Raw genomic sequence first — 19,954 nt, 5'->3', positions numbered from 1 at the left:
CAAATTGGAAGTAATTACTCTAGTGGGTGTGACTGCCTCCTGGAACTTAGTGTCCAGGTAACGATCCACTTCCCTAATGTGTCGCAGTGTCCGAAGCTCGGACTCCAGCTCACCAACTCTGAGCCGAAGTTTCTCGAGCAGCCAACATTTGCTGCAGATGTGGTCGCCCTGGACCTCAATGGTGTCCACCAGCTCCCACATGCAACAACAATGACATATTGCCCGGTCTCCCATCTCAATTAATTAATCAATTCGTTTTTTAAAATTTGGAACACGTATATCTTTTAATCTACACCAAGGCAATTAAATTTAGACGCCCAAGTTTGGAAGAAAGCGAGAAATAGAGAAATACTCGCCAACCAATCACTTACCTGCTTTCTGGTGACATCACACATCGATTACTATTTACTTCTTTACACTCACCAGTCCACACTGCCCGGTCTCCCGCTGTTTAAATACCGCCGCTGATACCGCCTCCGATTAGGACCGCACTGCCCGGTCTCCCGCTGTTTAAATACCGCCGCTGATACCGCCTCCGATTAGGACCGCACTGCCCGGTCTCCCACTGTTTAAATACCGCCGCTGATACCGCCTCCAATTAGGTCCGCGCTGCCCGGTCTCCCGCTGTTTAAATACCGCCGCTGATACTGCCTCCGATTAGGACCGCACTGCCCGGTCTCCCGCTGTTTAAATACCGCCGCTGATACCGCCTCTGATTAGGACCGCGCTGCCCGGTCTCCCGCTGTTTAAATACTGCTGCTGATACCGCCTCCAATTAGGGCCGTGCTGCCCGGTCTCCCTCTGTTTAAATACTGCCGCTGATACCGCCTCCAATTAGGTCCGCGCTGCCCGGTCTCCTGCTGTTTAAATATCGCCGCTGATACCGCCTCCAATTAGGACGCGCTGCCCGGTCTCCTGCTGTTTAAATACTGCCGCTGATACCGCTTCCAATTAGGACGCGCTGCCCGGTCTCCCTCTGTTTAAATACTGCTGCTGATACCGCCTCCAATTAGGACCGTGCGGCCCGGTCTCCCGCTGTTTAAATACCGTCGCTGATACCGCCTCCAATTAGGTCCGCGCTGCCCGGTCTCCTGCTGTTTAAATACTGCCGCTGATACCGCCTCCAATTAGGACGCGCTGCCCGGTCTCCCTCTGTTTAAATACTGCTGCTGATACCGCCTCCAATTAGGTCCGCGCTGCCCGGTCTCCTGCTGTTTAAATACTGCCGCTGATACCGCTTCCAATTAGGACGCGCTGCCCGGTCTCCCTCTGTTTAAATACTGCTGCTGATACCGCCTCCAATTAGGACCGTGCGGCCCGGTCTCCCGCTGTTTAAATACCGCCGCTGATACCGCCTCCAATTAGGTCCGCGCTGCCCAGTCTCCTGCTGTTTAAATACCGCCGCTGATACCGCCTCCAATTAGGACCGTGCGGCCCGGTCTCCCGCTGTTTAAATACCGCCGCTGATACCGCCTCCAATTAGGTCCGCGCTGCCCGGTCTCCTGCTGTTTAAATACCGCCGCTGATACCGCCTCCAATTAGGTCCGCGCTGCCCGGTCTCCTGCTGTTTAAATACCGCCGCTGATACCGCCTCCAATTAGGTCCGCGCTGCCCGGTCTCCCGCTGTTTAAATATCGCCGCTGATACCGCCTCCAATTAAGACCGTGCGGCCCGGTCTCCCGCTGTTTAAATATCGCCGCTGATACTGCCTCCAATTAGGGCCGCGCTGCCTGGTCTCCCGCTGTTTAAATATCGCCGCTGATACTGCCTCCAATTAGGACTGCACTGCCCGGTCTCCCGCTGTTTAAATACCGCCGGTGATACCACCTCCAATTAGGTCCACGCTGCCCGGTCTCCCGCTGTTTAAATATCGCCGCTGATACCGCCTCCAATTAGGTCTATGACTTTTTTAAGAGAGGCTCTGTGCATGTGTCTGTGTGAGAGCGAATGAGAAAAAATGTTAGCATTCCAACGACACACCTTTAGTACCTTTTGTTTTCTGTTCTATTTACCTCAGAAAATGTATTAAGAGAGAGACTTCAAGAAAACAGTTGAATATTGAAGCCAACTAATTATCCAGCTGTGTTTTGTTGACAGTTCAAAATTCCTCACATTACCCATGAGACAGAGGGGTAGATCTTGACTTTGTGCCAAAGTGTAAAATGGGTGACAGCAAGTCGGCATCTCGTTTTTGATCTCTCCCCATTTTTATTTCCATTGAAGCTGCTGACTGGCTATCACCCGTTTTACATTATCGCACAAAGTCAAAATCCACCCCAGAGAGTGAGCAAAAGAGAGAGAGGGATGTGGCGGGGGGTGGGGGGGGTGGTGCGGAGAGAGACACAAAGAAAATAAATTCAATGTTGAAAGCAAACTAAACCTCTTTGAGGGAAATGAAGCGAGGTAAGGGAGACGGAAGCAAGTTGCGGGTGATGGGGTGTCTAGCCTTCGCTGCCCACTCTTGGTGGTGGGGAGGGGGGCAGTGGATGGAGGGTTAAGGGTGAAGTGAGTGACAGCAGAGCAAGGGGGAAGGGTAGAATACAGGATTGAGTGGGTAATTCAAAGGGGAGGAGGTAGGGTTAGTGTTGGGAATGAGGAGGTGTTAGAAAGGCAAGGAGTTCGCGGGAAGTTGAAGGGGTAGGAGACCCGATGGGACCGAGGCGGGTGAGGAAAAGCATGACTGACTGCAGGAGGGGTTGGGAAGAGATCCACTGAGGTCATGTTTTCCCCACAGCACCCACTGTACGAATATAGATATTTTTAATGTGGAAGCAAGTCATCTTCGGTTCCGAGGGACTGCCTAAGAAGAAGATAGATATGATTTTAAATTGTTTTAATACAGAACAAAGACAGAACAGTTAATGAGGCAGAATTGGTTTAAGCTTACAGATCTTATCTTTCGATCACAATGACACTGAGATAACATTGGAGAAGGATGAAACTTTAGACAATGGAACAGGATATATGCCCCTATGGTTGTGTGTGTTCAGCAATCTCCTTAATGACCTAAAGGTCATAAACTTCCCAACAAAGTGAAACTCGTCAAGAATTAGACAATGTATGAATCTATAAGTGGAGCATAAATGCCGGCATGGACTAGTTGGGCCAAATGGTTGTTTCTGTGCTGTACATTCTATGTAATTCTATATATGCTTGTTTTCAAAATGGTATAAATGAGATACAAAGCAAAACTCAGTTAGGAACTTTAACTCCCTTGGGAGAGATACAGTGAACAGCCCGGATAGGCAATCACTCCCAATTCTCGGGAAGTTCTTTAAACGTAAATTTCCAGGCGTAGGACTGGTGTGTTGCTCTGTATGAGGTTTTTAAATGAATGTTTTGAAAACAATAATAAATTAAGTCAATCGTCAGACAATTCTCAGCGAGTCTCTTCCTTTCACAAATTTGTTATTAAAAGGATATGGATCAGTCAGTCAGTGTTTTGTAGCTCCAGGCAATATCATAGTTGTAGCTTTTGCCTACTTGTGTGTGAATATAAGCTGAACACATTTGCGTTAATTTAATTTGGAAAAAAGAAATCTGATCAGTTATCAATGACATTAACATCAGTAATAATAATAGAATATTTGAAAACACCATCTAGTGATTTATCGATATTTCAAATCCTGATTTTATATATTATTCCATGTAATGGAGACGGATTGAATTGCTGGCCGAGGATTTATGGACTGGGAAGCAGATGATACAGAACAGAACAGAAACCCCACAGTGCAGATAGAGGCCATTTCGGCCCATCGAGCCTGCACCGACACATATCCCACCCGATCCCTGTAACCCCTACATCAACACATATCCCACCCTATCCCCGCAACCCCACGTATTTAATCCTCCTAACACTAAGGGTCAATTTATCATAGCCAATCAACCTAACCCGCACATCTTTGGACTGTGGGAGGAAACCGGAGCACCCGGAGGAAACCCACGCAAACACAGGGAGAATGTGCAAACTCCACACAGACAGTCACCCGAGGCCGGATTCGAACCCGGGTCCCTGGCGCTGTGAGGCAACAGTGCTAACCACTATGCCACCGTGCTGCTCAATGATCATTGAGCTCACACAAAATAAATGTCAGTGTTTGTGCTGCATACAATATTTAATGATTATTCCAAGTGGAAATTGATGAGGGTCTTTAAAATTGGGCCTTAATTCAGCCAAGTGTTGCAGGTTCATGTAGGTTCTCACAGAACTGTGTCTCTCATGCAGCCTAGTTCTATCATTTGGCACTTGGGTGAGCAAGATGCATCATATGGCTCTGTCTCACGCACATAAAAATTATGATGAGGTGCTATTTTTAATCAAGCAAATTGAGGAAATGGGCTAGACATCGCTCCAGAATTGTGATGGTGCAGGAAATGAGAACACTGCTTCACCTCCTCTGTGGAATGTGTCAGGAGGCTGCTTGTTCTGGAAGGATCTATTCCATTTTCTAAAAGCCAACTAGAAGATGCACGTACCGAAAGCCAAGCCCTCTGTGTGCTCGAAAACCCTAAGGTGCTTGGTGATTTGGACTTCAACAACCGGCTAGTATTCATGCTGACAATAATAACCTGATGTAAGAAAACTCCTAGGCACTTGGTCTAAGCGTTAAACAAAGCTTTAATCAACTGTTTTACAACATGGAGGTCTACTTGTGTCCTTCACTAGTTAAGAATGTCCTGCGCAAGCTGGGCCAGTGCCCGAGTATTTATACTCTCCCTGGACAGCGCCACCCATAGGCCGCTCAGTATTATTTCATAAGTCTTTCTTTCATGAATGACTGATTCATGTCATAACCCATATGACACTTCTTTTTAATTATTTGTTTTATGGGATCTGGGCGTCGCTGGCAAGGCCAGCATTTATTGCCCATCCCTAGTTGCCCTTGAGAAGGTGGTGGTGGGCCGCCTTCTTGAACCGCTGCAGTCCGTGTGGTGAGGGTACTCCCACAGTGCTGTTAGGGAGGTAGTTCCAGGATTTTGACCCAGCGACGATGAAGGATTGGCGATATACTTCTAAGTCAGGATGGTGTGTGACTTGGAGGGGAATTTGGAGGTGGTGGTGTTCCCATGCGCCTGCTGCCCTTGTCCTTCTAGGTGGAAGAGGTTGCGGGCTTGGGAGGTGCTACCGAAGAAGCCTTGGCGAGTTGCTGCAGTGCATCTTGTAGATGGTACACACTGCAGCCACGGTACGCCGGTGGTGGAGGGAGTGAATGTTTAAGGTGGTGGATGGGGTGCCAATCAAGCAGGCTGCTTAGTCCTGGATGGTGTTGAGATTCTTGAGTGTTGTTGGAGCTGCACTCATTCAGGCAAGTGGAGAGTATTCCATCACACTCCTTACTTGTGCCTTGTAGATGGTGGAAAGGCTTTGGGGAGTCAGGAGGTGAGACACTCGCCACAGAATACCCAGCCTCTGACCTGCTCTTGTTGCCACAGTATTTATGTGGCTGGTCCAGTTAAGTTTCTGGTTAATGGTGACCCCCAGGATGTTGATAGTGGGGCATTCGGCGATGGTAATGCCATTGAATGTCAAGGGGAGGTGGTTAGACTCTCGCTTGTTGGAGATAGTCATTGCCTGGCACTTCTGTGGTGCGAATGTTACCTGCCACTTATCAGCCCAAGCCTGAACGTCGTCCAGGTCTTGTTGCATGCGGGCATGGACTGCTTCATTATCTGTGGAGCTGTGAATGGCACTGAACACTGTGCAGTCATCAACGAACATCCCCATTTCTGACCTTGTGTTGGAGGGAAGGTCATTGATGAAGCAGCTAAAGATGGTTGGGCCTAGGACAGTGCCCTGAGGAACTCCTGCAGCGATGTCCTGGGGCTGTGATGATTGACCTTCAACCACCACAACCATCTTCTTTTGTGCTAGGTATGACTCCATCCAGTGGAGCGTTTTCCCCCTGATTCCCAGTGACTGCTCATGGGAAGACCCTGCAGTAAAGAGAGGATGGGAACAGCTGGGTGACATACTGCAGGCGAGACACTCGAACCACTTGGAACTTAAAGTGAGAGGGTCGGAAAGATAACAATTCAGAAGGGAATAACCTTAAGAAAAATTGGAAGTCTTTCCCAAGTTAGAGCTTAGGGGCAGTGGGCTGTGATATCCCTTCTGGGAGTGTTGGGTTTAGCATCCCCTCTTCAATATGTTTTGCACCTTATCGTATCAGTTGTACTGGTGCTACTTATCCTCATGTATCAGTTTTACTGCGATTTTGACCTGGATTACGGAGCATGATTTTTCTAGGATAAATGACCTACACATTTGTGGTAAAAATGAAATACCAATCTTAATTGTGTGTTTCAGTTGCAAGACAATGAAATAATACACAGTAATTGTTGTACTGTGGAATTGTAGATATTTCAGCATGGAAGGAGGCTATTTGGCCCACTGCGCTTGAACCAGTACCAGTTTTATATTGGAGCTATCTACTCTAGTTACAATTCCCGTCTCTTTCCCTGTAACCAATGTTCCCCCTAAATTTTCTCTGTACTGGGCAGGCTACAAACTCCTCTAAGCGTGAATTTTTTGTCTATGGGCAGTTTACATTGTAAAAGTCACGAACTGTCACAAAGCTGTCAATGGCCTGTTTATTTCAATGCGCGGTAGATTCCAGATTGCTGCGTGGCCACACACATGCGCACCTCAGAGGGAACTTTGCTCTCCTCCCACTGGTCCCAATCTACCTCTCCTCGAAGGTCCCATTCCACCTCCACCTCTCACTGGTCCCATTCTCTCTCTGCTCGAAGGTCCCATTCCACCTCCACCTCTCACTGGTCCCATTCTCTCTCTCCTCGAAGGTCCCATTCCACCTCCACCTCTCACTGGTCCCATTCTCTCTCTCCTCGAAGGTCCCATTCCACCTCCACCTCTCACTGGTCCCATTCTCTCTCTCCTCGAAGGTCCCATTCCACCACCACCTCTCACTGGTCCCATTCTCTCTCTCCTCGAAGGTCCCATTCCACCTCCACCTCTCACTGGTCCCAATCCACCTCTCCTCGAAGGTCCCATTCCACCTCCACCTCTCACTGGTCCCATTCTCTCTCTCCTCGAAGGTCCCATTCCACCTCCACCTCTCACTGGTCCCAATCCACCTCTCCTCGAAGGTCACATTCCACCTCCACCTCTCACTGGTCCCATTCTCTCTCTCCTCGAAGGTCCCATTCCACCTCCACCTCTCATTGGTCCCAATCCACCTCTCCTCGAAGGTCCCATTCCACCTCCACCTCTCATTGGTCTCATTCTCTCTCTCCTCGAAGGTCCCATTCCACCTCCACCTCTCACTGGTCCCATTCTCTCTCTCCTCGAAGGTCCCATTCCACCTCCACCTCTCACTGGTCCCATTCACTCTCTCCTCGAAGGTCCCATTCCACCTCCACCTCTCACTGGTCCCAATCCACCTCTCCTCGAAGGTCCCATTCCACCTCCACCTCTCACTGGTCCCATTCTCTCTCTCCTCGAAGGTCCCATTCCACCTCCACCTCCCACTGGTCCCAATCCACCTTTCCTCGAAGGTCCCATTCCACCTCCACCTCTCACTGGTCCCATTCTCTCTCTCCTCGAAGGTCCCATTCCACCTCCACCTCTCACTGGTCCCATTCTCTCTCTCCTCGAAGGTCCCATTCCACCTCCACCTCTCACTGGTCCCAATCCACCTCTCCTCGAAGGTCCCATTCCACCTCCACCTCTCACTGGTCCCATTCTCTCTCTCCTCGAAGGTCCCATTCCACCTCCACCTCTCACTGGTCCCATTCTCTCTCTCCTCGAAGGTCCCATTCCACCTCCACCTCTCACTGGTCCCATTCTCTCTCTCCTCGAAGGTCCCATTCCACCTCCACCTCTCATTGGTCTCATTCTCTCTCTCCTCGAAGGTCCCATTCCACCTCCACCTCTCACTGGTCCCATTCTCTCTCTCCTCGAAGGTCCCATTCCACCTCCACCTCTCACTGGTCCCATTCTCTCTCTCCTCGAAGGTCCCATTCCACCTCCACCTCTCACTGGTCCCATTCTCTCTCTCCTCGAAGGTCCCAATTCACCACCTCTCACTGGTCCCATTCTCTCTCTCCTCGAAGGTCCAATTCCACCTCCACCTCTCACTGGTCCCAATCCACCTCTCCTCTAACAGGTCATTATTATACTTCTACTCTCACACATTCCAATCTACTTCCCTCCTCACATCCCATTCTACCTCTCCTCACACGTTCCATTCTACCTCTCCTCACGTCGCATTCTACCTCTCCTCACACGTCCCATTCTACCTCTCCTCACACATCCCATTCTACCTCTCCTCATACGTCCCATTCTACCTCTCCTCACGTCCCATTCTACCTCTCCTCACACGTCCCATTCTACCTCTCCTCACACATCCCATTCTACCTCTCCTCACGTCCCATTCTACCTCTCCTCACACATCCCATTCTACCTCTCCTCACACGTCCCATTCTACCTCTCCTCACACGTCCCATTCTACCTCTCCTCACACGTCCCATTCTACCTCTCCTCACACGTCCCATTCTACCTCTCCTCACACATCCCATTCTACCTCTCCTCACGTCCCATTCTACCTCTCCTCACACGTCCCATTCTACCCCTCCTCACACGTCCCATTCTACCTCTCCTCACACGTCCCATTCTACCTCTCCTCACACGTCCCATTCTACCTCTCCTCACACATCCCATTCTACCTCTCCTCACACATCCCATTCTACCTCTCCTCACACATCCCATTCTACCTCTCCTCACACGTCACATTCTACCTCTCCTCACACGTCACATTCTACCTCTCCTCACACGTCCCATTCTACCTCTCCTCACACGTCCCATTCTACCTCTCCTCACACATCCCATTCTACCTCTCCTCACACATCCCATTCTACCTCTCCTCACACATCCCATTCTACCTCTCCTCACATGTCCCATTCTACCTCTCCTCACACGTCCCATTCTACCTCTCCTCACGTCCCATTCTACCTCTCCTCACACGTCACATTCTACCTCTCCTCACACGTCCCATTCTACCTCTCCTCACACATCCCATTCTACCTCTCCTCACGTCTCATTCTACCTCTCGTCACACGTCCCATTCGACCTCTCCTCACACGTCCCATTCTACCACTCCTCACACATCCCATTCTACCTCTCCTCACGTCCCATTCTACCTCTCCTCACACATCCCATTCTACCTCTCCTCACACGTCCCATTCTACCTCTCCTCATACATCCCATTCTACCTCTCCTCACACGTCCCATTCTACCTCTCCTCACACGTCCCATTCTACCTCTCCTCACACGTCCCATTCTACCTCTCCTCACGTCCCATTCTACCTCTCCTCACACGTCCCATTCTACCTCTCCTCACACGTCACATTCTACCTCTCCTCACACGTCACATTCTACCTCTCCTCACACGTCCCATTCTACCTCTCCTCACGTCCCATTCTACCTCTCCTCACACGTCCCATTCTACCTCTCCTCACACGTCCCATTCTACCTCTCCTCACACATCCCATTCTACCTCTCCTCACGTCCCATTCTACCTCTCCTCACGTCCCATTCTACCTCTCCTCACACATCCCATTCTACCTCTCCTCACGTCCCATTCTACCTCTCCTCACACATCCCATTCTACCTCTCCTCACACATCCCATTCTACCACTCCTCACACATCCCATTCTACCTCTCCTCACACATCCCATTCTACCTCTCCTCACGTCCCATTCTACCTCTCCTCACACATCCCATTCTACCTCTCCTCACACATCCCATTCTACCACTCCTCACACATCCCATTCTACCTCTCCTCACACATCCCATTCTACCTCTCCTCACACCTCCCATTCTACCTCTCCTCACACATCCCATTCTACCTCTCCTCACACGTCCCATTCTACCTCTCCTCACACGTCCCATTCTACCTCTCCTCACACGTCCCATTCTAGCTCTCCTCACACGTCCCATTCTACCTCTCCTCACACGTCCCATTCTACCTCCCCTCACACGTCCCATTCTACCTCTCCTCACACGTCCCATTCTACCTCTCCTCACACGTCCCATTCTACCTCTCCTCACACGTCCCATTCTACCTCTCCTCACACGTCCCATTCTACCTCTCCTCACACGTCCCATTCTACCTCTCCTCACACGTCCCATTCTACCTCCCCTCACACGTCCCATTCTACCTCTCCTCACACATCCCATTCTACCTCCCCTCACACGTCCCATTCTACCTCCCCTCACACGTCCCATTCTACCTCTCCTCACACGTCCCATTCTACCTCTCCTCACACGTCCCACTCTACCTCTCCTCACACGTCCCATTCTACCTCTCCTCACACATCCCATTCTACCTCCCCTCACACGTCCCATTCTACCTCCCCTCACACGTCCCATTCTACCTCTCCTCACATCTCATTCTACCTCTCCTCACACGTCCCATTCTACCTCTCCTCACGTCCCATTCTACCTCTCCTCACACGTCCCATTCTACCTCTCCTCACGTCCCATTCTACCTCTCCTCACACGTCCCATTCTACCTCTCCTCACGTCCCATTCTACCTCTCCTCACACGTCCCATTCTACCTCTCCTCACACGTCCCATTCTACCTCTCCTCACACGTCCCATTCTACCTCTCCTCACACATCCCATTCTACCTCTCCTCACACGTCCCATTCTACCTCTCCTCACACGTCCCATTCTACCTCTCCTCATGTCCCATTCTACCTCTCCTCACACGTCCCATTCTACCTCTCCTCACGTCCCATTCTACCTCTCCTCACACGTCCCATTCTACCTCTCCTCACACGTCTCATTCTACCTCTCCTCACACGTCCCATTCTACCTCTCCTCACACGTCCCATTCTACCTCTCCTCACACGTCCCATTCTACCTCTCCTCACACGTCCCATTCTACCTCTCCTCACACGTCCCATTCTACCTCTCCTCACACGTCCCATTCTACCTCTCCTCACACGTCCCATTCTACCTCTCCTCACACATCCCATTCTACCTCTCCTCACGTCCCATTCTACCTCTCCTCACACGTCCCATTCTACCTCTCCTCACACGTCCCATTCTACCTCTCCTCACACGTCCCATTCTACCTCTCCACACACGTCCCATTCTACCTCTCCTCACACGTCCCATTCTACCTCTCCTCACACGTCCCATTCTACCTCTCCTCACGTCTCATTCTACCTCTCCTCACGTCCCATTCTACCTCTCCTCACACGTCCCATTCTACCTCTCCTCACGTCCCATTCTACCTCTCCTCACACGTCCCATTCTACCTCTCCTCACACGTCCCATTCTACCTCTCCTCACATCCCATTCTACCTCTCCTCACACATCACATTCTACCTCTCCTCACACGTCCCATTCTACCTCTCCTCACATCCCATTCTACCTCTCCTCACACGTCACATTCTACCTCTCCTCACATCCCATTCTACCTCTCCTCACATGTCCCATTCTACCTCTCCTCACATCCCATTCTACCTCTCCTCACACGTCCCATTCTACCTCTCCTCACACGTCCCATTCTACCTCTCCTCACATGTCCCATTCTACCTCTCCTCTCACGTCCCATTCTACCTCTCCTCACACGTCCCATTCTACCTCTCCTCATACATCCCATTCTACCTCTCCTCACACGTCCCATTCTACCTCTCCTCACACGTCCCATTCTACCTCTCCTCACATCCCATTCTACCTCTCCTCACACGTCCCATTCTACCTCTCCTCACACGTCCCATTCTACCTCTCCTCACACGTCCCATTCTACCTCCCCTCACACATCCCATTCTACCACTCCTCACACATCCCATTCTACCTCTCCTCACGTCCCATTCTACCTCTCCTCACACGTCCCATTCTACCTCTCCTCACGTCCCTTTCTACCTCTCCTCACACGTCCCATTCTACCTCTCCACACACGTCCCATTCTACCTCTCCTCACGTCCCATTCTACCTCTCCTCACACGTCCCATTCTACCTCTCCTCACACGTCCCATTCTACCTCTCCTCACGTCCCATTCTACCTCTCCTCACATCCCATTCTACCTCTCCTCACACGTCCCATTCTACCTCTCCTCACACGTCCCATTCTACCTCTCCTCACATGTCCCATTCTACCTCTCCTCACACGTCCCATTCTACCTCTCCTCACACGTCCCATTCTACCTCTCCTCACACGTCCCATTCTACCTCTCCTCACACATCCCATTCTACCTCTCCTCACACGTCCCATTCTACCTCTCCTCACACGTCCCATTCTACCTCTCCTCACATGTCCCATTCTACCTCTCCTCACACGTCCCGTTCTACCTCTCCTCACACATCCCATTCTACCTCTCCTCACGTCCCATTCTACCTCCCCTCACACGTCCCATTCTACCTGTCCTCACACGTCCCATTCTACCTCTCCTCACGTCCCATTCTACCTCTCCTCACACGTCCCATTCTACCTCTCCTCACGTCCCATTCTACCTCTCCTCACACGTCCCATTCTACCTCTCCTCACGTCCCATTCTACCTCTCCTCACACGTCCCATTCTACCTCTCCTCACACGTCCCATTCTACCTCTCCTCACACGTCCCACTCTACCTCTCCTCACACGTCCCATTCTACCTCTCCTCACACGTCCCATTCTACCTCTCCTCACACGTCCCATTCTACCTCTCCTCACACGTCCCATTCTACCTCTCCTCACACGTCCCATTCTACCTCTCCTCACACGTCCCATTCTACCTCTCCTCACACGTCCCATTCTACCTCTCCTCACACGTCCCATTCTACCTCTCCTCACACATCCCATTCTACCTCTCCTCACGTCCCATTCTACCTCTCCTCACACGTCCCATTCTACCTCTCCTCACACGTCCCATTCTACCTCTCCTCACACGTCCCATTCTACCTCTCCTCACATGTCCCATTCTACCTCTCCTCACACATCCCATTCTACCTCTCCTCACGTCCCATTCTACCTCTCCTCACACATCCCATTCTACCTCTCCTCACACGTCACATTCTACCTCTCCTCACACGTCACATTCTACCTCTCCTCACACATCCCATTCTACCTCTCCTCACATGTCCCATTCTACCTCTCCTCACACGTCCCATTCTACCTCTCCTCACGTCCCATTCTACCTCTCCTCACACGTCACATTCTACCTCTCCTCACACGTCCCATTCTACCTCTCCTCACACATCCCATTCTACCTCTCCTCACGTCTCATTCTACCTCTCGTCACACGTCCCATTCTACCTCTCCTCACACGTCCCATTCTACCACTCCTCACACATCCCATTCTACCTCTCCTCACGTCCCATTCTACCTCTCCTCACACATCCCATTCTACCTCTCCTCACACGTCCCATTCTACCTCTCCTCACACATCCCATTCTACCTCTCCTCACACGTCCCATTCTACCTCTCCTCACACGTCCCATTCTACCTCTCCTCACATGTCCCATTCTACCTCTCCTCACACGTCCCGTTCTACCTCTCCTCACACATCCCATTCTACCTCTCCTCACGTCCCATTCTACCTCCCCTCACACGTCCCATTCTACCTGTCCTCACACGTCCCATTCTACCTCTCCTCACGTCCCATTCTACCTCTCCTCACACGTCCCATTCTACCTCTCCTCACGTCCCATTCTACCTCTCCTCACACGTCCCATTCTACCTCTCCTCACGTCCCATTCTACCTCTCCTCACACGTATCATTCTACCTCTCCTCACACGTCCCATTCTACCTCTCCTCACACGTCCCACTCTACCTCTCCTCACACGTCCCATTCTACCTCTCCTCACACGTCCCATTCTACCTCTCCTCACACGTCCCATTCTACCTCTCCTCACACGTCCCATTCTACCTCTCCTCACACGTCCCATTCTACCTCTCCTCACACGTCCCATTCTACCTCTCCTCACACGTCCCATTCTACCTCTCCTCACACATCCCATTCTACCTCTCCTCACGTCCCATTCTACCTCTCCTCACACGTCCCATTCTACCTCTCCTCACACGTCCCATTCTACCTCTCCTCACACGTCCCATTCTACCTCTCCTCACATGTCCCATTCTACCTCTCCTCACACATCCCATTCTACCTCTCCTCACGTCCCATTCTACCTCTCCTCACACATCCCATTCTACCTCTCCTCACACGTCACATTCTACCTCTCCTCACACGTCACATTCTACCTCTCCTCACACGTCCCATTCTACCTCTCCTCACACGTCCCATTCTACCTCTCCTCACACATCCCATTCTACCTCTCCTCACACATCCCATTCTACCTCTCCTCACACATCCCATTCTACCTCTCCTCACATGTCCCATTCTACCTCTCCTCACACGTCCCATTCTACCTCTCCTCACGTCCCATTCTACCTATCCTCACACGTCACATTCTACCTCTCCTCACACGTCCCATTCTACCTCTCCTCACACATCCCATTCTAACTCTCCTCACGTCTCATTCTACCTCTCGTCACACGTCCCATTCTACCTCTCCTCACACGTCCCATTCTACCACTCCTCACACATCCCATTCTACCTCTCCTCACGTCCCATTCTACCTCTCCTCACACATCCCATTCTACCTCTCCTCACACGTCCCATTCTACCTCTCCTCATACATCCCATTCTACCTCTCCTCACACGTCCCATTCTACCTCTCCTCATACATCCCATTCTACCTCTCCTCACACATCCCATTCTACCTCTCCTCACACGTCCCATTCTACCTCTCCTCACACGTCCCATTCTACCTCTCCTCACACGTCCCATTCTACCTCTCCTCACACGTCCCATTCTACCTCTCCTCACACATCCCATTCCACCTCTCCTCACACGTTCCAATCCACCTCTCCTCCAACGTCCCATTCCACCTCTCCTTACACGTCCCATTCTACCTCTCCTCTCTCTGGTCCTATTCTCTCTCCAGCCGCTCGTGCTTTTGCGCTTGGGTTTTAATGCTCCGTCCCTCCCCCTGCTCGAGCTCACTGTTGTGAGCGGTCTGTGTACTGCAATGCGCAGTACATTCCTGATGGCTGCGTGGCTGCGCACACCTTAGAGGGAACATTGCCTGTAACCTTTAATATTTTTCCATTTTCAAGTATTTATCTAAATCCTGTGAGCAACTCAGCTTCCACATTACAAAAACATTTTTCCTGAAGAAAATTCTTCTATCCTCCCCTTTATGTTTCTTGTATTAATCCTAAATTTACATTTCCATAAATATAGAAGGAAAAAACACCATCATGCGGCCTTTGTTCTATGACTACAAGCTTATAAAGATGTACAGTACAATACTTACCATGTATTATCTAATTGCCTTGTAATTGTACCAGTGGTGGCCGTGCCTTCAGCTGTCTAGGCCCTGAGCTTTGGAATTCCCTCCCTAAACCTCTCTGCCTCTCTACCACACTCTCCCCTTTTAAAACCTACCTCTTTTGGTCATCTGTACTAAGATCTCCTTATGTGGCTCACTTGCAGCTCACTTACCCTGGGGGAACCATGATTAATTACACAATTATGATAAACTAGCTATTTCATCAGCTTAAAGAATTTAAAGGGGTAAAAATTGAGTAGCGCCCCCTTTGGGCCACAGCAACACGTGGTGCTAACGGTTAGCGCCGCCGCTAACCTCCCGCTGAATTTCGCAGGAGGCGTTAGCTGCGCCGCGCCCAGGCGCTAGTTGATTTACGCCCCATTAGCGCCCTCTTAGGGCACTAACGGGAGGCGCAAATCAACCGAATTTAGCCCCCAAAATGTTATACTTTCCCTTCAGCAGTGAAACAACCCACAGGTCTGAAATCAAGGACAGACACTTTCTGGGTTAGAACTGAAGGGAAATACTAGTGTTAAGCCACGGGACCTGTGAAATAAATTGGAAAACCAATGCAATTACCACAATTTCTATACCTTTCAGGAATTAAATGGATTGTGACATTCATGTCTGGTAGTATACCAGACCTTAATCCTTCCTGAAATAGTGTTAGTATGAATAGTTGAAAATAATGGACAGCGCACCCGAATTTCTGATGTGTGCTTCCAGCAGGCAAAGTTCCTTATAATATCCAGAACAGGACTTACCAGTGTCGTTTCAAGGTGTGCTTTGAGAGGAAGGACTTTAACTTCAAGGGATTTTCACTGTAGATTTTCAGATTCTCAAAAGTTTTTTTTGTTCTGTACTTTTTCTTCATACAGGAGCAATTTTGGACATTTACCTGATCACTGACCTCAACCCTTCGAACAAGTTTCCCCTTTCTTGTGTATCTGGTGAGCGTCGCTCTGATGGACCTGAGCTTAAAATGGAAAAGGACAGTACAATATTTCAAGTGAAAAAACATCATTTCAAGTATGTAAAAGATCCAAACCGGCACAATGGCATTCAGGCAATAGGCTCCAGTAAGGACTGGGAACAGATGGGGATTTACTACTGTGAAGGAACACGACAGATGGAGAAAACTCACATTGTGACAATTATTAACAGCAATACAGGTAATTTTTGAAACAACAGGCGTGATGGAAACAAAGCGCCTTTGTCTGAGTTTTAGTCTGGTTTTGGAGCCTTCAATTCAGTCATGGTCGATTAGGCTTATATTCGCTGGAGTTTAGAAGAATGAGAGGGGATCTCATTGAAACTTATAAAATTCTAACAGGACTAGACAGACTAGATGCAAGAAAGATGTTCCCGATGGCAGGGGAGTCCAGAACCAGGTGTCACAGTCTAAAGATAAGGGGTAAGCCATTTAGGACAGAGATGAGGAGGAATTTCTTCACCCAGAGAGTGGTGAACCTGTGGAATTCTCTACCACAGAAGGCAGTTGAGGCCAATTCATTAAATATATTCAAGAAGGAGTTAGATATATTTCTTAAGGCTAAAGGGATCAAGGGGTATGGGGAGAAAGCAGGGACAGGGTACTGAATTTGGATGATCAGCCATGATCTCATTAAATGGCGGAGCAGGCTCGAGGGGCCAAATGGCCTACTCCTGCTCCTATCTTCTATGTTTCTATGGTAGACAAAGAGCTACAAACCAGCTTCCCTCAGGGGAATCACGGCCCAGCCGAACTCGATTCAGAAATTTATTTTGGGCGGTAGAGCAAAACGTGCGGTGTCACATTGGCTTCCTGTTATACACATCCTGCCCGATATTCAGTTCCATTGCAGTTAATGGGATTCAGTATAAGGCAGTGGCCAATCCAAAACCACCCGTTTTTGCTCTACTGCCCAAGGTGAATTTCTCCCCCAATGTTTTGATGACAGATGTCCCCAGGCAGTTTGCTTGAGCGAAGAGCTCAGCCACGCCACTCCAACATAACGACGCTGTGTGATTTATTTGGGTATATGTCTGATTGGCATCTCTTTTTCAATTTAAGCAGGCAGTTATTTAAATCCACACAGCTTCAGTAACTGCTTTGGGGATATTTATTAGCTTGGGATTTTTCAAATCAATTCATTTCATTTGGAGTCTTGGAAGACAGCATATTTGGAACTTCCAAAGAGTGTTAGATAAGGTAAATAAATCCTGTCGTCGATGAGAACAGGGAAAATGAATTGCTATGTAAGAAAATTGAATACAACATCGTTTATCACAGAGTTGTCAAATAATATTTTCTATTATGTGAAACAGCAAAGTTTAGCAACTGTATAAGAATATATGTTAGGTTCTTGCTATTTATCCTCTTTGTTTACTGTTTAATAAATTTGCTTGGCATTTAAAGCTTAAAACAAGGTCTACTGAACAGCACCTCATCTTCCGATTAGGCACTTTGCAGCCTTCCGGACTCAATATCGAGTTCAACACTTTCAGATCATAACCTTGGCCCCTATTACATTTTTACTTATATTTTTTTCCACCCCTTTGTTTTGGGTTTTCCCTTCCCCCCCTTCCTTTTTTTTCCCTCTCCCACATGCCAGCTGTCTCTCTTTCTGCCAGTACACTTCACACCTAATCTCAGCCGTCTTTTGTCTCCACTGTCCTATTACCATCTCGTCTGGTTTTGAATACCTCTTAATGTCTCTTTTACTTCTTTTGTTCTATCGCAGCCCTGCCTTCGATCTATTTCATTTCCTTTCCAGTTTTGAAAAAGGGTTAGACCCGAAACGTCAACTCTAATTTCTCTCCACGGATGTTGTCTGGCCTGCTGAGTTTTTCCAGCATTTTCTGTTGTTATTTTGGATTTCCAGCATCTGCAGTATTTTGCTATCGTTCTAGTGCAGTGTCACTCTGACACTTGTGAAAACCAAGAGCATCCTGTGGAGTCACAGGATGGAACCAGTAGCTGAAGCAATCGAAAGAAGTGTTTTCTATTTATCATCCCCGGTACACTACCAGACTTGCCTAGGTATCAGGACAAAATGTAAACACTCTTGAGAACGCAGGGCATGGGGGACCTCCTGATCGAGCAGTATGAAACAGGGAGGCTAAAGATTTCTAGAGTACAAAGGGTAAAAAAGACTCAAAAATGTAACAACTAGTCTACCTAAATAAATGGGTTTGTAAGATTGCGATCAAACTGATCCATCACTGAGCTCCAAACCGGTGCTGCTGAGCAACCTACAAATTCAAGCTGACACATAGGAAGAACTTACATTTATGCAGAACCCAACCACATCTCTCAGGACGTCCCAAAACACTTTAAAGCCAAGGAATCCACTGTTGTTATATACTAAAATGCAGTAGCCACTTTGTACAGGTAGTCCACAAGCAGCAAAATAGATGATCACCGGTTAATCTGGGTTTCTTTTGGTGGTGTTTGTTGAGGTAGGACTTTTGTCTTTGGCCACCATGTTAAACTTGCCTTTAAGTTCCATCATTTTTCAAATACCTTTGAATGCTATAATTCTCTACTATACTGGCCATTGAGCATCATAGCATGTTGTCAACAGCGCGTCTCATAACGTTGCGAAAAGAATCCCTCCATAATATTTATCAAAGGTAAATCACATTCGTTTCTCTTCCCAACGTCAGCTTTTTCCATTCGTCATTATCTTCTGTGATTTATTGATAAACAGATTTTGAGTCCAGGTAGCTGATTTGTAATTAATCGTGTGAGCTATCATTTCTGCGGAGCCTCACAACCAGACTTTATGAAAGATACTTGCTGAAAATGACTTATACTATTTGTAAAACCATGCTGACTACTTTATGGCCTCTGAGCTCATCAGATCATAAATAACATCCTAAAAAGCGGTCCTGAAAACTTTCCAAATATGTGTGTCATACAAATTGGCCCTTATTTCTCTGATTCATCTGTCACTCAGTTTCTGTATATCAGGTTACATGAGCCTCCTCCAGTGCTCAGGTGCAACTCCTGCAGTTATGGAGCTCCTATAAGGAGTTAGCAAACACAGACACTGCTAGTGATGGAGGTTAGGGAGTCACCAAACACAGACACTACTAATCATAATCATAATCAACTTTATTGTCATTGTTAGTGCACAAGTGCAGTACAACGAAATGTAGGCTTGCGGCTCCCGAGAGTGTACATTTAGATTAAGACATTTAAACATTCAACATACATTTGGCTTGTAATACATTAACATAACATAACCATAATAAAGTGCATTGGCAGATGTGCAGGCTTTCGAGTTTATTTGTGGAGTTCAGTAGGATGACAGCCCTGGGAAAGAAGCTGTTCCTAAATCTGGTCGTACGGGTGCGAATGCATCTGTAGCGTCTCCCAGATGGCAGGAGGGCAAACAGACTGTGGCTGGGGTGGGTAGGGTCTTTGATGATGGTCCGTGACCTCCGTAAACAGCGTTTCTGGTATATGTGCTCTATGGTCGGTAGCCGGGTGCCGGTAATGCGTTGGGCAGTTTTGACTACCCGCTGCAGGGCTTTCCGGTCATAGTAGCTACAGCTGCCATACCATACTGTGATACAGTTCGTCAGGATGCTCTCTATTGTGCAGCGGTAAAAGTTAGAGAG

General features: G+C 48.8%; 1 protein-coding gene across 1 annotated transcript in view; it reads left to right on the top strand.

Moving 5' to 3' along the window:
* Positions 1-19,954, top strand: part of tie1 (tyrosine kinase with immunoglobulin-like and EGF-like domains 1) — a 162,923-nt gene that overhangs the window by 37,407 nt on the left and 105,562 nt on the right. The window contains exon 2 of the mRNA XM_085983239.1: positions 16,225-16,518. Coding sequence (XP_085839365.1) covers positions 16,225-16,518 — 294 coding nt within the window. The remainder of the gene's footprint in view (positions 1-16,224; positions 16,519-19,954) is intronic.

This window comes from Somniosus microcephalus, chromosome 3, assembly GCF_052327205.1.
Source record: "Somniosus microcephalus isolate GS21.2 chromosome 3, FLI_Smic_1.0, whole genome shotgun sequence".
Taxonomy (NCBI): Eukaryota; Metazoa; Chordata; class Chondrichthyes; order Squaliformes; family Somniosidae; genus Somniosus; species Somniosus microcephalus.
This window is presented reverse-complemented; position numbering and strand designations above follow the sequence as displayed.